The 21,997-nt window shown below is 32.2% G+C and overlaps 2 protein-coding genes across 2 annotated transcripts in view; both read right to left on the reverse strand.

Annotated features, from left to right (window-relative positions):
- Positions 1–6,559, reverse strand: part of LOC126832800 (GATA zinc finger domain-containing protein 10-like) — a 33,916-nt gene extending 27,357 nt beyond the window's left edge. The window contains exons 1-2 of the mRNA XM_050563755.1: positions 6,366–6,559; positions 4,756–4,904 (exon numbers count right to left, since the gene is read on the reverse strand). The gene's annotated coding sequence lies outside the window, so the exon portion shown is untranslated. The remainder of the gene's footprint in view (positions 1–4,755; positions 4,905–6,365) is intronic.
- A 10,166-nt stretch (positions 6,560–16,725) lies between these two features.
- LOC126832969 (chitin deacetylase 1) lies at positions 16,726–21,738 on the reverse strand. The gene is made up of 10 exons (XM_050564047.1): positions 21,532–21,738; positions 19,474–19,568; positions 19,300–19,411; positions 19,110–19,237; positions 18,824–19,029; positions 18,579–18,735; positions 18,124–18,262; positions 17,606–17,852; positions 17,301–17,492; positions 16,726–17,210 (listed from the first exon to the last, which is right to left on the reverse strand). Exons 1-10 carry the CDS (start codon positions 21,587–21,589, stop codon positions 17,099–17,101), a joined length of 1,446 nt encoding a protein of 481 aa, XP_050420004.1. The 5' UTR covers positions 21,590–21,738; the 3' UTR covers positions 16,726–17,098.
- Between the last annotated feature and the right edge of the window lie 259 nt (positions 21,739–21,997).

Genomic DNA, 21,997 nt, shown 5'->3' on the forward strand with positions numbered 1-21,997 from the left:
TTAAGCATCTATAAAAAAATGTAATTGATATTATAAATAGATCAAAACTGTTAATTTTTACTAGAACATTTTTGTTAAAATATTTGTTATAATATATGTATATATATAGGGACAACCGATTTTGTTATTTTTTTACTTTTCTCGGTACATAGCTCAGACCAATGAATTAAAATTTAAAAAAATAATTAACTAATGTATAAAATTATATCTCCTCTCCCTCCTTCATTTCCTAGTAGCGTGTACGCATCGTGTATATGTAGAATCGCGTTTCGATCGATGTCGACTATTCGTGCTGAACATAATGTATAACATTGTACGGCTTTACTGTGTATATACATGACCGCATATATATATATATATATATATATATTATATAGTGTATGTACCGTTATAGAAGAGAAGAAAAGGGTAAAGGGGCGCTCAAGGAGTGGGGGATCAATACACGTTGACGTGCGACCACTCGTGTCGATGATAAGGGAGATCACCACCACCACCACCACAACTACCACCACTACCATCGTCTCCACTACCACCCCTCAGGGTTGGTGGCCGCACACTGAGGGGGCGGTGATCAATACGATGCCGTGGGTCAGTAAACCTCCTCTCCTACGTGCCCTTTCCCGTTGTTGACTTCCCCTTATTCTGCTCAAACTCACTCTCTCCTCTACCCTCGTCACCGGTACAGTATATATATATAATATATATGTGGCCATGCAAGAGACTACATAACAAGCACCTGTAAGGATTCTTCTGTTCGACCCGCTCTCCTCCTCCAATATCACTCTTCACGCTAGTCGTTTGTGTGTATTTAGTCGATATAAGTGTTACCCCCACTCCTTTAAACCATAGCCTAGGCAATGTGGTAGTATCGAGAATATTTCCATCGTCATTCCACGGATGGTTGCGTAATGTTTCTTATTTTTAATTAAAGCTGTAGTTAGTATTTTTGCATAGCAGCGTTTCGAATCGATAACACGGCGTTTTGTATAGGCAAAATAGGTACACGAAAAATATTTTTTTTATCTGATTAGGGGAACTGACCAAGCAGAAGGGCACAAAAGACGGCTAAATCCATTTGCGGTAATTAAATTATAATTGCAAAATATATTAATGCCGTTATATTGTTTACACACGTGCTATCAAAACCAACATTTAAGAAGAATTAAAAAAAAAAAAAAGTTAACTATACTATTACCGTACACGGTTATACGTCTATAAATTAATGAATTATAAATATAATTAATAATTATATTATAATATTAATTATATATATATATATATATAATGTATCTCATCATTTCGATTATAAGTTAAAATTAACTGTGCAAAAACTTTTCAACAAATGAAAATAAACGATACGTTTTTATCGAAACGCTTTGATATATTATAAATATGAAGTTTGGAATTTGCGGTGGATTATAATTAGTTAAAGGGTACACCGTCAAGAAGGAAAACAAATATTGGAATAAACCTAAATCAATAAAGTAAGCTGCACACCACTTACATTCCAAATAGACACTTTTAGGTACCTCAATTGTTTAAATAAACGTCAACATTTATGTATATTAAATGTAATTATGTATTTATGTTTCAAATTAAAAATAATATTTTTTTGACAAACACGATTATGAATTAGTTAAAATTTTAGTTCAACATTTTAGCTAGTGAGATATGAGAACTACTAGTATTTGATTTGATTTTAGTTAGCGATAAAAACATTTATACTGCAAATTTTAGCATAAACAAACGACTGAAGTTATCAATTTGTATTCAGCGTTGGTTATAAAGTTCAGTTTTAAAATAAATAAATAATTTGTTATTCCTTGTGTCCAATAAATGTTGTATTTTTGTAACTAATCAAATATTTGTAAAGTAATGGTGTTATACTACGAATAATGTAGAATTGGATGATGAAGTCAACAGAGCTCAGGACATCTCTCCACTGAAATTCCCTAAATACTGGCTTAATATCCTGATAATAAAAATAAAATATAATTTCTGTGTATATTCTTAATCCACTCTGCCAAAAATAAATCATAGCTACGCACTTGGTTATAATACATTTTGTATATTAGCACCATATTGTGAGTTTCATTTATTTTAAATAACTCTAATTTGGGTTTATTTACTTCAATATTTTTACTGAACACAGCAGTTTTCACGAAAGACGCCGACTTGATTGAATCACTGCTTTAATTTGTTTTTCCAATGAACTTCTTTAACAACATTATACTCCTTCTTTAATAGTATTAAAATGTCTAATTGAATTTTATTCCGCTCGTATAGGCTTTAAATTTCAAAAATCTAATTACACAATGATTTACGACAGAAGATCTAATATAGAACGTCTACTAGTCTAGAATAATACGTGTCGTCGTCGAATAATAATTTAAAATTAATTCAACGGAGTGTGGTACATAAATAGAACGTTGATTAAAATTCAATATTCTTAAAGGACTTTTTGTGTTAGTGCTGCGACGGGTAGAGATTGTGTACAAAATATCGAATACGTACATCTTTAATAGCATGAAAGAAACATCCTATAGCGTAAATTGCATTATAAAAAAAACTAACTATTACAGTGACATCGACGTTTAGGTTAGAGAAAATTGTTTTAAAGTAGGTACTTCTGATTTCCGAAAGAGTGAACAGTGTCCTGTGTAAATAATAATAATAATACATCCTTGTTCCGTAAACAGTAGATTGGACGATTAGATACAATAGTTTTTTGACATGTCAACGAAGAGATGCTGTCTAAATGACAGTCCGGTCCTCCGATTGTTATTGTAACGGTTATGTGACGTTATTCGCAGACGGTCCGGAGACGCGGAAAATAAACATTAGTTTTAATGTACTGAAGTTTTGTACTTTTGTTATGGTTTGCAGGATCGTAAACAAATGCTAAATAATAACAACAATAATAATAATAATAATAATGATGAAAAAGTGTCTAAAAAGTGGAATACTTCGAATTCCGCTTTTGTATTTAATAGTTATCGTTACAACACATTAATTTGGCTTGTGCGGAAATGTATGCAATTCAAACTGACTATTATTGTTTTTGGCGAACAAAAAAAAAAAAAAAGCGTATCGGAAATAAATTGATCGCCATCGCTGTTTTATGGATATTAAACCCTAAAGTTATAACTGCGCGATGGCAAATATTTGCACGGTCAATGTCCGACCCTGGACAACGATTACTATCATGAAGTTTTTATATAGTTTAATTCGGGAATTAGTCGATTGAGTCTTGCCGGTATAGTTTTTATAATGGACGCATAAGTGGATTTACGTTAATCGTATTATAATATTATACATAGTATACCTATCATGTATCGAATAGCGTTGGTTGTTATCGGCATGCAATGTAGTACAAACGGCAGTCGATTAAACGTAAAACACAGTTTTCTCTTTAGTTTTTATTTATACATTTTTTGTTTTTAACGTAGACGTGACAAATACCTGTTGTCCACCGCCGTCTGCGGCGCTACTCGGAGGGATCAAATAATATCTATATATAATATATATATACAATGTACATTGTATTTATGAAAAAACACAACCCGTCTCTTTGGCGATTCGGGGTAGGACATACGGCCATAAGGCGTAGAAGGACCGATCGGTATTCAGTGCGCGTGTGGTCGTCTTTGCCATCCCATAGTAACAGTGCGGTGGTAGCGACCTGTTGATTCGAATGTACATTACCCTTCGCCGTCCCGGCAAAAGTCGCACCCCGCCAGTCGACATTAAGCCGGCCAAAATGAATAGTCTTCAATAACATAACATTACACTCAAAATGCTATAATATCGATTTGTATTCCGCGCCTTGCAGCGTCAGGTTAGGTTCATTTCCCAAAGTTATTCGAATAACGACAAGTATGCACGTTGACTATGCTACTGCGGTCGTAAATAGTTGTGCCGAACTAAACAAAAGCGAAAACGCACTTACTCCGCACATTCCGGGTAGAGTAAGCTATACCGCAGTATTTAAGCAAAACTTAAAACGTTTGAACTATATTTCGTGTAAATAAATAATAATCCCGAGTGGTTTTAGCACCGAATTATTTACAAGGAAATCGAAAAAGAAAATTATATCGGGTGTATTTGTTTTATGTCAACACAAGCTGCCAGGCCAAAGACGGTAATGCTTATTGTATTAAACTCGGTTACCAATATATTTGATACGGCTCATGGACTACAAAATATACTATTGAATTATACACAATAATCGGCTGGAAAACAAATGCAGATTTTGTTTCTGGAAAACGATTGAGGTTCGAATTCTTCAACGTTTAACTGTAGAAAATCGTAGGTAATTAAACGAAATGTGTAGTTGCCATTATTACCAGGTATATATAACAATATTATGAGGTACACGACAAATCCTTGAATATTATTATTTATTATTGACTATTGTGCACGAGTCTAATCTAATCGCATGACCGAGTTTCGCCGGTGTTATCAAACAAACTGGCATAAGAAACGTACAAAGTTGTAAACACAATATTATTATACTCTACATTAGGTCTTTTGCACGCGTCCAAAAAGAAATCTGTCCCAAACCGACCCGGCCGATATTGATCTTAACGCGTGCACACATATAATATACACATAATATATAGCATATGCCCATATAACAGGGGTAACTATAATAATACACAGGATGAGGACGAAGCGGTCCGCTTAACGGCTGTATTATTGTGCGAACATGATACACCTTAATATTGTTACTATAATATGTATTGTGTCACTTACCAGTGGCGTTATGATGGTCTTGTTGCATGTTTTCAAAAACTTAACGTTGACCAGTTTACCGATTAATTTAGAACCGCTGGACTTGAAACGTTTATCCGGAACGTCTGTATTATGGCACACTGTTGACTTGACCGACTTCCGTTCATTTTCTGAGAAAAAATTACGAGTACATGGACATATTATTTAAATAAAAAAATAGAAGATCGCGTTAAAACTGGTTTTGAATGCGCTTAAACTAAATCCATCGGTGGTTTACTGTTCGACAGATATTTTACCATTTAAAACACAGCTGGAACTTAATCGTTCCACTACAGCCGGCATACGCAGAGGTAGAATATTAGTATTTATTATATACTTGACCCGAATTCTATCTGCTGACGAATATTACCAATAGGTCGTTTGATTTTTTTTTTTAATATTAAAATTAAACATCGTTGGAATAACTACTCTTACTTTAGAAATTATTAAATGATCGTCGAATGTAGCTATGAAATGTTTTCAAGTAGAGAGACGAAACAAGTTTGTTTTGTTTTGTTAGATAGCCAAGCAAGTGGTAGTATTATATTGTATAGTTCACACAGTTATAAATATATTTTTTTACTATTTAGGAAATCGTTGATAATTGTTAAAATAAAAAAATTAACGCTAGCAGAAAAAATGTAGTCGTTTTTTGTATTAGTAAGTTTTTTCATTGATATATCGAAAGTAGAACTCTAACATTAACTGTGAACTATTTTTTTCAAATGCTTCATAATTTGTATGTAAAAAAAATTATTTTAAAAATTATTATTTAAAGATGGAGGTTATTAATTTTTAGTTATGGCAATAATTTGCCCTATGTTTCTGTTCTAACTATTTAAAAATTTAATAATATTAAACATTCTTACAAACAAAAACATATACAGAAAAAACATCAAGCTAAAAATGTTAGCATTTGCCAAAAAAAAACACGTTACGCATCACAATCATTAAAAAACAATCCGTATTTGCTATAAGATATTTTTTTTGAACTATACACTAAGAACATATTATACGATTCCATAAATAAATTAGTTTGGCGGTAAAATTCCCTTGGTAGGCGGGATAAACCAATACCGGTCGACCGGTTTGGATAAACTGTTCTAGTGTGTCTATGCTTAAACGGCAGAGCATACCACGACTTTTTAACTGCCTTATTTACTTTATTCATACGATAGTTGACCATAATGCGTTCATAGATATTTTTTATTTTTAAATTCGTCTATAGAAAATATAGCGAAAACTAAAAGATAGTTTGATAAAACATTTTTCGTAAGGGCATAATATCTTTCCATTATTCCCTTCTGTGTTGATGCAAACTTAGGTTAATCGAATGCTAAACTATATATTTAAAAATATTCATTTTAATAATTATCTTGTATATTGTGATAACAATCCAGTTAAATCGGTGTATGATGTTTACTATTGTTTCTACAAGAAATTTCGTTTATTAATATAATAATAAAGTTTCTGGGTTGCTCCTAAATAAATGGCAAAGCCTAATTAATTGTGTTTTATTTTTGATATTTATTTTACACTTGATAGAAATCTAACGAGTATTCATATATTATTTAAACAATGTATAATATCACCTTCCTATGGTGCAGCTAGGTGCTGAGCATCAAGCGAACTCGTCGACCACTTTCCTGTGCGTAGCGCAAGAAGGACAGCCGTATGGAAACCCTTGATGATCCAGACAAACGTTTTTGAGAATAGGAGATCGCAGTCAAAAGCTCAATACGGTATTAGTGCCTGCGAAGGTGTACAGGTGTACAGTGACGTCTTCGATGGCCAGTGGCGTATTGAGCTTTCGCGCGCACGTGCTGGTGGTCGCCGGTATCGTTGCGGCGTTTGCGCGCGTGGATCGAACGCCGACGAGGGGAAGGCGGTGAAGAATGGAGGGGAGGAAAACGGTTCGCACACAAACACTAACCCCTCCCCAAAAGCCTTTTTAGCCGACGTTTTTTGCGGCGGCGCGTACGTAACACAATAACGGATACAACGCACTCAATGAGTAGGCGGAGGCAGCACGGCGCGGCAGAGAGGAGTCGAAACGCGTTCGGTGGCGGCTGCCACAGCCACAGACGCCGGCGGCAAACACAGGCGCGAGCGGCGGACCAAGCGGTGGTGTCCGCGCGCGCCGCCGTGGGAATCAATACCTTCGTTGCGTACGCTACCGTTGCCGCCGTGGCCAATCCATCGGTTTTCGACCGCACGGCGCCGCGGCGCCGTCGACACCGTTGTTCCGCATACCCAACACGGGTCGGTGGCGGTGGGTCTATATACATACCATAATATATACCCATACACATAGGCGCGGGCTATACATACCGTATGGATTTTTGGCGTTAGGTTATGTGTGTGTGTGTGTTTTGGACGCATGTGGATAGCAGCGACGGTGGCACCTCTCCCAAAGGGTTTCGCGGCCGACGGGGAAAAAAGAGGGGAGGTGACCCGCGGCTGTTGGCCCTGTTCACCTCTGTTGTCCTTTTGGTTCTATACTATACTTAAACGTAAAGGAGGTGTGCGGCAACGGGTATAAGAGGAGTGCGAGAGAGAAAATAAGGTTCCCCTCCTGTCCAATGCTCGACCGACCTTTGCGATAAAGTCAGAGCCGCTAAAAGCCGGGTGCATGGGCCCAAGTAAATGAAGTGAGTGGTATTTTTAAAAATGATTTTTCGAAGAGCCTGAATAAATGAGAGATGACCAAGGTGGAAAATTCAATCCGGTCCGGCGTTTCGTCGTTACATTGAACTCGAGAGAGGCTTTGGAAATCAATGTTTTCGCCCCTCATCCTCCCTATGACTCGTGTGGGCGACGAGTAGTCAAACAAAGACTGGTTGACGAAAACAACACGAGTACCAAAACTACACAATAATGCAGGGCCGTACAATGAGTTGATATAATTAAAATTGCATTGCGGTTAAAAATTCTGCCATAGTCGTTGTTTGATGGTTAATAGATTATTGAATATTTGAAGGGCCGTTAAACTTCTAACAAACTTTTTTGCCACCCAATATAACCAGATCAGTTCAGAAATTGTTGTGACGGTTCAACGTAAAACAAATAAATTACAGTATACATTTTGCTGTATGTGTATGTAACCTATTCATTGATTTTGTAAAGAGGAATGCTTGGCTATTAATTCGTTTGCCCCTGGTCAACGCATCAAACTTTTGTAAACACTGCATAATATTATGTTAACGAATAATAAATACGTCCCTATTATATATATATATATATATATATGTAATAATAAAAATAGCCAGGTTAGCCAGGTCTTAGTGTTTGTAAACAACACAAACAAGTATTTGTAATTTATTTAAATATCATCTTGTATTGTATATTACGCAGCTGGTTCGAATTGGTAGTTATTGCGACTTAATAATACTTACAATAGTCACCTTATAATGGTCAGTTTACAACAGTTATAAAAAATAAAAAATGATACCACACATAAAATATGCTACACCAATGAGTAAACAAAATAAAATATAGTAATTACTATACCATGATAACATATAGCTAGCATAAAGTTGATATCAAATATGCTTTCTTGTAGTATGATTTATGACATGTAATATTTAAATTTTAATGATTTGATTAAACTATGAAAATACAACACAAAAAGTTGTAACTACATACACAAATAACCGAGTTTAAAATGTCATTAGATTAAACTGAAATCAGTATTATTTAATGTAGCTTTTATTTTTTAAATGTTAAGTTCCTGAAATGAATACTATTATTTTTTGTTAACATCAATTTTTCTATGTTTCAATTCAATTTTTATAGTACATGTATTCACACAAGGAGTATACTTGCGTTTCTATTAATTTAACTTTCTAAATTATTACTATTTGATTTATAACGATTTATTACACCACCACTATCAAATTTCAACGTGAATAAAAAAAGTCAAAATGGTAAACTAAGAGCTACACTCCACAGCAAAAAATAGTATATTATTATGCTGTAGATACTCGGAGGAGATAACTATTTCTTTGGATAGTCGTCTGCTTAGAAAAACCTTCAGTGACTAATATAGTCAAACCAGTAACTATGTGTATTATTACAGTCCCTTTATTTTACTCGACTATATGTGGCGCCCTGTTTGATGACAATAATTTAAGAATAATATAATTTACGTGAGCCACATTACGTTTGGGGAAAATCGGCCAAGATCTAAGAAGACTGTTCCCCTTGCCTATATAAGCACAGTTTTACAAAATTGTGGTCTTCATATTTGTCACGCATTTGAATTTGAAATTCTCTGAGATTTATGAAAAATTCTTATACTTCCTGCATCTAAAGTTAAAGAATTAATGTTTTCTGTATGTTTATAAATATTCAAAACTTTTCACCGTCCATGAACATCAACAAATATAAGACAAATATGTGAATTTTTACCTTAACACGCTATATATTTCATAATGGTGAGTATCAAAATAAACATTACTAGTTTACTAATCAGTCATACCACTGAAAATTGAAATCTCCAATACACCTTTCGCTAATTTGTTTATTTTCAAACACTTGTTGTTTTTGTTATTACGCTTTAAACATATTTCTAAAAATATTTGTATCTTTTCATACTAGGTATCATGCATGATAACTCCTGTGGGGTGTAAGATTGGTGAGACCCTATAAAGGCACGGTTATAGCCTAAAAATCAATGAAACTGTGTCGTGTGTAAGTACTCGTAAAAAAGGTTTCCGGTCAAGTAGTCTAGTCAGTTTTGAAGTTAGTCATTTTGAGATATATTTTAAAAGATTATACTAAGTAACGGTTTACATCTTCTCGTTAAATCTCTATTTTACTTAATTAAATTTTTGATATTTTTAGAATATTAAACTGATATTTAATCATTTTTATCAACTAAAGATTCATAATGAAACGGGTTTTAAAGTCGTTTAAGTTGATTAATTTATAAAAATATATTGATAGAAATATTGACATTAGTAATAAATCAGCAAGGTAATGTATACCAATTGCCAACTTACATTGTTCAATAGGTGTAATAACTAATAAAATTATATCCATAAAGTTTAAATTCTCATTGATTAGAACTGTATTAAGAAAAGTAAAACTAAAAATAGCAATAGACCTTACAGAACTCAGTAAATTGTAGCTGTATGTAATACTAACGAGTAACGTATAAAAACAAATACTTGTTTTTTTGTGTGCCTAGTAAAAAAATTATTTTATTATTAAATAAATGAAGTAATATGAAATATACCCGAAGAGTCAGGATGTTCCGGTAGGATATACCTAGTGCGAGCTTTTGTTGACATTTCATAATATTTGTGTTTAGCTCTGGGGTTTAAATGTTTCCACATGTAGGCAAGTCTGAAAATAATAAATATTTATACAGTTCATTTACATATTAAATCTGCTGTATTTGTATAAAATTGAACGCTAAAACTCATTTTAGGGGCCGTTTCAAAAGTCAAATTATTTTATTTATCTCTACGAGTTTTTAAACATTTATCTTAGGTTTTAAAACAGTTTTTTATACACAAAGTATAATGAACGATTTACATGAAAGCAATTCGTTGGTTAAACTTTACCGCAAACCTATGCTCCTTCTGTTCTTAAATTGTAAAATTGTTAAGTATGAAACTAATAACACCTAATACCTATCATTTAAAACATAAAATTGTTAAGAATATAATACAAGACCATAATTTTTTTTAAAACTTTTATGTAGGTTCATCTTTGTACAAGCCTGTGACAACGCGTGTGCTTTTATATAGCTCTTACAAACGAATTGAGCGGTTTTAAACTTTAAGTGTATGCAGATATATTCTAATGTTTTAATAAATTGGTAAACCATTTGGCATATTTTGTCCGGACACAATTGCGGTTACAACTATATTCTAAAGGATTGCGGCATCCAACTAAACTTCTAGTTTATTGATTTCCACCGCAGCGGTTTGCCTCCAACCACTAACACACCCAAATTCATTGTAGTGAGTAGATATAATTTCTGGTTATTTGTTAATCGGCATTACTAAGCATGAAACGTATAATTAATACGTATAAAGTAATTTGTATTTACAATTAATATGTACATACATTATGATTATTTTAATTCTTAAGGCCTGTAGGTTATTGTCCGTCCATGAGTTTAAAATACTGTACATTAAACATTATTTACTATGTTTCACATTTTATATATTATGCCTACAACTAAAGCGCAGTCTATATTATTTTATCCAATTGTCTCAACCGACCGTGTATCTCACGTTTACAAAAAAAAAAAAAACATTTAATTTGTTAGAGTGCAAATTACGTTTACTCTCTGCCTCGGGGATGGCAAGAAGAACAGTATACCTGGTACCAGATAACAGTTACCTGGTGTTGTTGTGTAATTATTATTGGGAACACACAATAAAAAAGTAAAATTTTTATCGGTTATATTATACCTAAGAGCGTATGCATGGGTTTTATTAATAATTTATGTACATATGCCGGCGTGTGCACATATAGACCTTGGACTTGTTAATTTACTTAATTAATTTGCTCTGATAATTGCTATCGTGATATAATAGCATAACGCCAAATAAGGAGATAGGTAGTCGCATTTTGGGAGTCCATGCACATTATCTGTTCACCATAACAACTGTGCACTACCACAACTTATTCGATCACATAAATTATTCATAAGAGTGAATTTTACTTGTATGTTTAATCAAACTACATCAACACGCTCTGGTTTTAAAAAAAAACTAACTTTTATTGGGCTTGAAATGTCTATAAAACTAAAGTTCTTAAAAAATTCTGGCAACTAGGAGGATACACATCTTCATCAATAAAATCGAAAATCAAGTTCAGCTAACTAAGTAGACCATAATAAGTTGTTTGTTTTTTATGAAATATCAGTAGATATGAGAGTTCCTTTAATAAATTTAAAACACTTCAACAAGCTGCTTCCGAAAATTCATATTAAGTAACCATAATCAATTCAAACTCTATAAAAATTTAATCTGCGTAATAATTGTTATAAAAAAAACTATGTCAATAAAATATAGCTCTCTCTATATCATTATTATTAGACATTAATATGTTTTTTTTTATTTCGGTAGGAGTACAATCGTTATTTAGTTTTAAAATTAAGTGAGCAACTATTTACAAATGGTACCATTAAAGCAAAAGGGTGGAGAGTAAAGGTCAACTCTTGTGACAATGTGTTTGATTTGTTTAGTGCAACCGTTAACCGTTCAATGGTCTATGTACTGTTTTGGCGGTAAAAAGAAATAATAATATATTAGCATTATTACGAAGACCTGGAGAAAGGACCTCCTTCTCCATCCACATAATACAACTGTCCACGCCTTCGTACCAAACATAGTGGTGTTGCGTTTGTCTTCTATCGTGTCTAATAATGTCGTGAATTATTAATAGGCCATTAGGTTTGTTTATAGTGGACACTTGTTGAGCGCGTTTAAGACCCACATGTCTTTTAACAACTGTTGTAGAGTCCAAAGACGGTCGCTGGTATTTTTTTATATTTTTAATATGTCACACAGTTTAGCTTTTATGGATTTTTCATACAAGAAAACTTTTCTTTTGAAACTTTTTACATCGCGTCGTCGATTTTATGGCATAACTGAGCGTGTAAGCGTGTGATTGAGTTTTCGCTGAGGAAATTGGCAACGTGCGGTTAGATGCGACAGATTGTGTTAGCCAGGACTTTTCGAGACGGAAAATGTTCGATAAACTAACCGGAAGGATGTCAAGCGCGTTAGACAAAATAAGGAAGACAAATTCTAGGTTAAAAAAACACATTAGATTTTCTGCACTTTGAGTTTTGTGTAGTCATAAAAGGGATTTAACAAAAACAAACATATTTTTTTCAGCAAGTTTTTAACACTATGAATTCTTAATTCGTGAACGACTTACGCAAATCAGACTAGGTTAAATTGTAATTTATCAACAATGATTTCAATGAATTATACCGTCTGGCATAGGCTGCTCTTGTTATAAAAAATAGGTAGTCGTATAGTTTAGTGACATACTGCAGTAGACCGTAGTATTATTATTACGGTTTAGCAAACCGTTTACTCATATCTCGCCAATGTTATTTATTGCTTTTAGATAAACTAAAAGAATTTCACATTGAAAACATAAAGACGCGAACACAACTCATAAAACTTAAATGGATACCTAACAATCGTGTTCTACTTATAGTGAAACACATAAATTACTGAAAATGTTACACATACAAATATGATTGAACTGCTGAAATACCCAATCAACTTGGACAAAATAAAGTCTATTTTCTTTTTTTTTCATTTGGCAAACGGATGATAAAACGAGGTCATAAAAAAGTCATAAGTTTTCGTGATCATGATGATTATCATATTTTAAAATAATGAGTTTTTAGTTATGATAATAGTTAATAATATTTGAAATACATTAGAATTGATGGTTTTGTCATGAAAACATGCGATTATGTAAAACAAAATTCTAAACAAATATTGTCATTGTTAAATTAAATATTTAACGACATTGTGTTAGGTTAATTGCATACTTATAACCTAAAACACATATTAAACTCAAAATCAATAATGACTAACAAAACACAAAAGAAGTAGTTGTGAAAAGCCAAACATTATTATAGAAATGATTTTGCATTAAACTAACGCTATCTATCGGTTAATTTTTGTTTTAAAATGACTACCGTGGCTAAAACTCGAACACTTTGTTAAAAGTCACGAAAAACTAAATATCGTACGAATATTAAGAGCTCTCGAGGTATTATACCAATTATTTTATTTTAAAGTAATTAACGTCACAAATTACTCGTAGTTAGTGTACTTAAGTATTTTATTTCATAAAATGAAAACGTTTTAAAATGAATTGGGTAAACCCATATATTTAGAAATCGGTTTTCTTTTTTGTCTTAATATTTCTATGAAAAATAGAACAATAGCATTGTTTTTTTTTCAAATAAAGAATAATAACTTAATCACGAAAAAATAAATGTATCCACTTATTATTTTTATACTTAATTAGTACTCACAAGTTTTTCCTATAAGATTCGCTTTTGTACGAGTAGAAGTGATCGATTCTTTTTCGGAAATCTTCGCAGAATATATGGTAAGAGCTATAGTTTAACGATGCCCTAGCTCTTCCATATACACGTTTCCCATTATTGTCGTTGGTACTAGAAATAGAAGAAGTCGAGCATTCTTCATTCGACACCACTTCCGACGGTGGCACATAAGACTGTTGGACTGGCAAACCGTCTGTTGGATTTTCAACAGGAGCCGATTCGTGAATAAAATACATTTCCTAAACATTGTAAAAAATAAACAAAATTAAACAACACAAAACGATATGTAAAACATTATTTATAAAAAATACATTTAAAAATAATTTCCGTAGTATTTATTAAAATCGAATTAATTATATTTTCAATGTTGTGTAATTCTTTGTTATTGTTTTTTTTTTAAGACGCTGAGTTAATTATCAGTAGTTGACTGTCAACTACGTGTTAATGCTTATTTATATTTTAAAATGTCAAAAATGGTTACTGATTATTTTGTTTTTTTGATAAGAGTGACAAATGCAAAGATTATTTAGAATGATCTATGCAAAATTTATGTTGAAACCACAAATTTCCAAAAAAATTTTAAATATTAAAAAAAAATCCGTAAGTATATAAGTAGAATTGTTATTTAAATTAAAATACTAAAATTAAAAAATGACGAGTATTTGAATAATTTTCATCACCAATACCTAGCTTAATTAAACTTAATTCACTAACACCAAGCTATGTCCAGTGTATAATCGTTTTGCAAATATACTTTAAATAAAAACTATGTATTTTTTTAATGCCTTAATTTCGTCACAAATAAAATAATTTTTTTATATAATTAAATAAAAAGAATTTTTGAGTGGATAAATTTGTTAAAAATGGCATTGTATACTGCACAGATGTTATAAGTGCTCTATTTGAAGAAATTCAGCTATGTATAACGTTACATACCTAATCCTATATTCTAAACATTATGTAAAAATATTGGAAACCTGATATTCGAAGCTCAGTGCTATGATCAGATTTTTTAAAGATATTATTCCTGTAATTTTTTTTAATAATTCACTTTGACATCTGCACACTATGACTTTAAAATGTAGTCTTGTATTATTGAATAATTTTTAATTAGACTTGTGGCAAAATAACACAACAAAAGATACCTTTAATGACTCATGACAGTTTGTCAGTTTTTTCTTCACTAGTAGGTGTGTAATTTTTTATTATCTTGACTAAATATTTGTTGATTTTTTTGTTAAATATTATTATTTATCAATTAAAATCTAACGTGCCGTAATGGTTAATCAGCACTAAAAATGATTTAGTTAATATCATTCATGATTGTGTGTAAAGTAGATTTTTATCCGAACTATAGTAATAACGTCAGTAGTTTTCGCTGTACAAGTATTAAGAAACGATAACTTACCTATAATGTCTGTAATGACGCTATTTTCACCAAAAAAAAAACACCAACTATTTAATATAAAAGTTGTAAAAAAGTTTGTTGTAGATTGATGACGCTGGACAAGAAAAATTGTCTGGAAAAGCTTACACGGATAGTATAAAAGTCCGTTTTTTCCATGGAAGAAAAACCAATTACATCGATGATTGCAATCCAACGCTAGGGTTAGGTCAATTACAGCTGATGTTGTGTTCGGTGTTATCGATAAAAAGAAAAGTTAAATATAATATGTCGGTGACAAGTGTTTAAAACAGCTTTATTCGCAGACACTAGACAGCAGACTTCTATAGACTACACTAGAATATTACTTATAATTTAATTTATTTTATTAATTGGATTTATTTAAGTGTTGGAAGGTTAATATTATACTCACAGTCATTCTGAAGTTGGGACGGGTAAACTTACGTAATACGATAAAATATGTTATCGCTATTTTATAATATCTTAATATCTAGGTATATATTATTTACTAAGTATCGGCTATTTATAGGGTATAACAAAGACACCTTTTTTGTATGAACATAATATTTAATAATATGTTATTTATAATAATAATAATAGATTTATTAATTTCGTATTACTTTAATTTGGTCCGTTAAAAAATAACTCCTTGACTATAAAAAAACTATTGAAATATTTATAAACTTGAGCGGTTAAGATTTGTCTTCAAAGCTACACTTGCACGTCTATACTAGCAGTCACCTAGTTTATATTTTTACACAAACGCACTTTCATGGTAGTAGGAAGTTTATCTTGTTTAATGATGTCTTTTTTTTATTCTTCGAAGAAATAATTGTATTTTTTAAAACTTGTTCATGATTCACAAATGTTATACATAAATTAGGCTATTGCGGTTTAAAACATTGGGGATTAGGGATTAGGATAATGTAAAATATGCAATATAAATCTTGATCACATTTAAAAAACTACTATACATAATTTATATATTTTTTTTTTGTAAGAAATGTAAATAAAAAGTTATGAATAGTAAAATATTTTTTTGTGGAAAGTAAAATTTGTTATATTTAAATTTTGAAACGCTGAAACGTCAAAAAAACCTTACTACAATTAGTCTGTATATCCGGTCTCCATTTATTTACAGCTTATTCTAAGATATCATGTAATTTTTAAAAAAACTATGTTTTTACTATACATACTTTTACAAAACATTCAGGGTAAATTGGAAACACTATTTTTTTTGTGTTGTATGAATAAAGTAAAAATGTAATATCATTAATTGACACCTTTAAGTGCAAACACGTTAAATAATGACTTTTAATTAAAATTTCTTATTTTAAATTATATTTTCATTGTTACATTGTCCCATGGCTTTTAATTTTACTATTTAATTAAAAAATATTGATTTTAGTTACAAAGCATACTATATTTTAGCATTATCTTTTACTTTTCACCTGTCAATAAGTCAATCAATCAATATAACAGTAACTTCCTGGGTTTAGTCTTTTAATATTTCTCAAGTTATTCATGTTGTACCGATAAATTATTTAGTATACTACGCGAAAAAAATTGAAAAAATAATATATTCTAATATTTAGTATCCGAGCATTTGTATTTTTTAAATTACAATTTATAACTATTAATTATGTTTAAAGGTATTTTCAAAAGTCAAAATCGATTGGAATGGTTTGATATTATTATATAGGTAGTAGGTATTTTGTATAAATAATAAAAAAAGTATATTGACCTTTGAGCGTGTGAATTTACACAATTTTACACTAGGTATTATAAAACATAACTATATAAATTTAGATATGAAAAAATAAATATTTCTGTTTTAAACAATAATAACATTTTAACGACTATTTTCGCAAGGTTTCTGGCGTGTACACATCAACTCCGGCAATACCGGTTCCTTTTGTATCGCCGAGCCAAGGGTATTTGGCTGGACAATGTCTGCAAGTTGACAAATACCTTTGGAAAAAAAAAACCACCGGTTTAAATACAAAGTATATTTACATTCTTTCAGATCTAACAAGAGCAAACTAAACTCAACAACTATACCTTGTGACGGCAACACTGGTGTCCGGTTGCCTAAACGACAGAGGGCATTTGTTGGGCAAATTACATGGCGGCGATGGGAGCTGGTCGGTCTTGTCGCACTTCCAAGCCTCGTAGGTGGCCAACTCTTTGACACCTTTTGGGTCTGTCATCCATGTCAATGCTTGTGTGACAGTGACAAACCATACGTCCGGTCTAAAGCGTGTGTCAGAATAATAATTGATCGATAAATAACATACCGATGCGGTCACATGAGGTGTATACACTTTTTATAATAGCTTTTATAAGCATAAAAAAAAATTGCTCACTGTTTGTTTGCCCAGTCGACGAACTTGTGCAACCCGTTCTCTAACTCTTTGATTTGGAACCAGTTGGTATGGAAAGGCATCATGTACGGAGCCCGGTTTTGATTATAATACCGGTTGAAGTCTTCGCGAAGCCATTCGAATACTTCGTTGGCGTCGTGATTGTGCAGCACGCACTGGTCTAAGTACGGGCAATGTCCGCCTTCGTAGGTCTCTACGTAATGGGCGTTCAAAGGCACCTGCCAAGTACCTACACCGGTAAGAACAACAACAATAATAATAGTTATTATCTTAATACAATTTAAGCGGCGGTACCTGTAAATCCATCCATATTAAATTATATCAAATTCATTCAAGCAGGTGGGCGTATCGAACTTTGAGCAGTAAAACCCTGTACTACGGTTTACGCGAGGACGTAAACGAAAAATATTGAACGCTACGAATAGTTAACCCCATAATATTATCAGGATGATTTAAAACCCGATCTAATCATGTGGTATATTATTATGTAGTACACTGACCTTTAAATGACTTGGTGGGGCATGTGCCAGATTTGCATTCGTGTGGGATCTTGTAGTCCAACGAATATGGCCAAATCGGTACTTTGGATGGGGGTATACCGATCGAACTGTCGTAGACGAAACCGTAGTCCTCGATTACCTTTAAAATTCAAAAACGTATGTGATATTAATCATATATATTTCGATAACCGCGAGATAGCATTAAATGTTTTGTCAGAGAGTCAAAAAGTAAAATAATAAGGTACCTATTTTTTGTTGTGCACTTAAAATGGTTGTTATTTAAATTAAAAAAAAAAAATACACTTTGGACAACAAATACCTCATTTACTGTTAACTAACAGTTTTACTGTTTGAGTTGTGGTCATAGATGTTAGATATTATTAGATTAAATTTACGTTTGGAATTCTCAATCTGTTAAATGTATGATTTGTTTTTTATAGTATTTGAGTACATACCTCGTATTGAGTGTTTCTGCCAGGTTTCAAGAACGGAGCTCTCATTCCCACAATGTCGCTTCTGGATAGGTTAGCGAAATTGACGAGAATCTCTCGCATGCCGATCATTTCTGCTACCCACTCTTCGTATCCTTTATTCTCCAAACCTTTTTGTAACCTTCGAGATAAATTAACAGGTTTATTGTGCGTCCACAAGGGATAGGATGTGGCCCTATCATATACACTGTAAGATACCCTGTGCTTACGATATGGTTTCAGTGCCGATCTCGTGGCCTTTATGCGCCAACTCTTGAACCATGTTGTAGTCACAGTATTCGTGCGAAATGAAGAACGTGCCCTTTATTAGACATCCATTGGGGTTCTTTTTGTTGTGAGAGAACACCTTTTGGTAATGATCGTAGTTGTTCGTGTTAACGGCGCCGTCAAATGTCAGCAATATCATTTGTGGCGTCTGAGAAAATCAGTTTGGCTAGAATTAATAACAGTTTCGGGAGAAAAAACAGTATAAAATAGATAATGTCGAACACTCACGTCCTTTGGGTCCAGTCCTCCCGGTATTATAGTGCCGTCCCTGGAGCAAAAACAATAGGGCAGAGTACATTGGCTGGTGTCGCATTTCTGAGCCAAATCTATAGGATTTTCCGTACTCGGCGCTTCGGCTAAAAAAAATTCCGTACAAATGTTTGATCATTCGGTCTACCATTAGCCTGCAGTATATTACTTGCGGGGAGAGGTCCACAACGAGCTTCATTTTTAAAAGTACACAATTTGTTCACGTCGTCGAAATACAATCCAGACGGGCATCGGTTCAAGTACGGATGGTTGTCTACGCACTAAAAATAGCTATTATTATTATAATTTTCGAAAAATTTAAAAAATTGTTTTTGCTTAGTACCTGATAAAATCGCCGACACGTCGCCGGGTCCGCATAGTTACCATTGCCGCCAACTTCAGGGCAGGTAAATTCTTCATTAGCATTCTCGCATATTACTATAAAAAAGTTAACGGTTATTAGTTAACGTCGTGGCGTAGATGGAATTAATAATAATATATTTGTATTTAAGTCGTGTCTTTCGCTGCTGTATGTATCTTTTTTTATTGCATATCAAACACCGACCACTACACACAAATTTTGCTTATTTGGGATGGGTTAGGGGACGTCATAAATTAAAATATGACATATAAAAATGTATGTACGTTTGTATCCATGAGTATGGGTGCTAATTTGTGTTCAAAGTTCAAAAAAATTAATAATATGTACTAATGTACCTAGAAACCTTCCTCGAATACAAATGCTGTAAAATTATTAAATTTAAATTAATTCAGCCGCGAATGTATAAATATAGCACACTATAGTTATTTATTATAGGTTCAACGTTCTTCTGCGACCTTAGCACATATTATTTATGTTAAGAATACTCTATACACATGAGCACATAATCCGAGCTTGGTTTTGGTACCATCAAATTACATTGCCCGAGGTGAATAATAATTACATAATAATATTCTTCAAGGCATTGTGGGAAGTGATTTCGATGTACGCGGGGACCATGTGACGGTATGTAGTATATAATCAGCATTTAAATAGATGAATTGAATTGTTACGCTTTCACGATGTACAACAGGTATCCGAGTTGGTCGTTCGTGTTTGCATCCCGCAAACCATGTATATTATGTTAGCTTCATAAAGGGATTTTGTGTGTGTATGTGTGATCAATGAAGAATTGACGATTTAGATAAAACAATTATAAATGTATCTCATAAAATATATTTAACGTTCAGTACGGCGGAGTTACACAAATCATCACTAATTATACTATTATGATTATGATTATTTTAAATGAATTTCACTGATTTCACTTTTATACACCATGCACATTCGTTGTTATATTATATTATACGTTATTAACAATTTCTCCTTCAATAATCATGAAAAAATCTCGAGCATGCAAGTTTCCTGTTTTTAGTAAAGTTAAAAAAAACTTGTTTGTTTTCGCAATATTAGTACACAATTTCTTTGTGATTTCCCTCAATCACATAATACGAAGTAGTAGTATTGTTAATAACGCCAAGTAACTTATCTGGCAAAATTGAACTCAGTAAATTGTCTTTGTTATAAAATAATTGTTTTTAAATTAAGATTGGGACTTTAAAATTAGAATTTTCCAAAAATTCTTATTCTATCTAAATATATTGAAGTTTAATAGTTTCTAATTTGAATTACAATTTGAAGATTTGTGTCTAAGTTAAAAATATTTTCTGATAACAATGTTTAAAAATTATAATAAAATAAATAAAATTTGAATATTTTAAATTTCATCAATTTTTTCTTCCATAATTCGTTCTAAACATGTTTTTTTTTTGTAGAATACTTCTATTTGTACATCTCGTTTTTCGTTGTTTGAAACTCCGGATTTTGAATAATCCCAACCTAAGTTTAACTACAACTGATTTGAACTATTTCAAATTAGTGTTGTATTGAAAAATAATTTGGTATTTAGTATGGGTATTACTAAATAGTTGGTACTTAGTGCTATGTATGCTACCACTCGTTTGAAAATGGTTATTACGATAACAATAAAATATAAACGTTTCCATTAGGTTGAAATTAGAATAAAATGTTATTCATGGTTAACTATTGCGATTGAATTGGCACATTAAGTTATGAAACTCCCGTTATTAGATGGACAGTAAAAATGTAGATACATAATATGTAATCGGGTTTACGACAAATACAAATAAAATTCTCGTAAACCTTCAGCAATCACATTTTACAATATAAAATTGTATATAAATCTCGTTTAGGTATGGACCTCATTACATATAACGGGTATGAAAATCAAGCATTTTAATGTTATATAACTTTGTGTGTTTTTTTCCGTTATGGCAATACAATTTATGTTCATGTGAAAAAAAAAAATTGGTTACACTAAAATATGAATTTCAAACTTACCCGTAGTGATTGATTGAATGGCTAGTACTGCGATCACTTTAACTATTGTAAATTCCATTACTCTACCGTTTTAATCAACAATTTAAACAAATTAATACAAATATACTACACGTCTACGTCATGTTTCTCGAGCTAAAGGTGTTATTATTTTCAATAGTGACCAACTGGTTTGTGCGCTGCCGTTGTAGTACTGCGCGTGTGAACGTTACTAGTAGTGTACGTTGGTGTTGTTGGTGCGCGGATAAGGCTGACCACTTTCTCACACCACAACCAGTTTTTAAGACGAAAATTCGATCTATCATTATCATATTACTACACGTTAACAGTATTCGATTGTTTTTTAAAACTAACGATGTATCGTTTCTTGTAAGTGTGGTCGGGTTTGCCTCGTGTAAAGTCAAGGCCAAAATATACTCACCATATTAAAATATTACCAACAGATCGGACAATGTTCTTACAAACAGTT

Source organism: Adelges cooleyi, unplaced genomic scaffold (assembly GCF_023614345.1).
Source record: "Adelges cooleyi isolate 19-005CV unplaced genomic scaffold, UGA_ACOO_1.1 ACOO_flye_CR_arks_rails_tigmint_CR_PRNA_167, whole genome shotgun sequence".
Lineage (NCBI taxonomy): Eukaryota > Metazoa > Arthropoda > Insecta > Hemiptera > Adelgidae > Adelges > Adelges cooleyi.

Bases quoted from the DNA above. Each gene is read 5' to 3' on its own strand.
- LOC126832969 (XM_050564047.1), bottom strand. From the start codon at position 21,589: ATGGAATTTACAATAGTTAAAGTGATCGCAGTACTAGCCATTCAATCA. The intron at 19,569-21,531 runs GTAAGTTTGAAA...ACTTTTTTATAG, and splicing joins CATTCAATCAATCACTACGG to TAATATGCGAGAATGCTAAT. The intron at 17,493-17,605 runs GTGAGCAATTTT...CACACGCTTTAG, and splicing joins GTCGACTGGGCAAACAAACA to ACCGGACGTATGGTTTGTCA.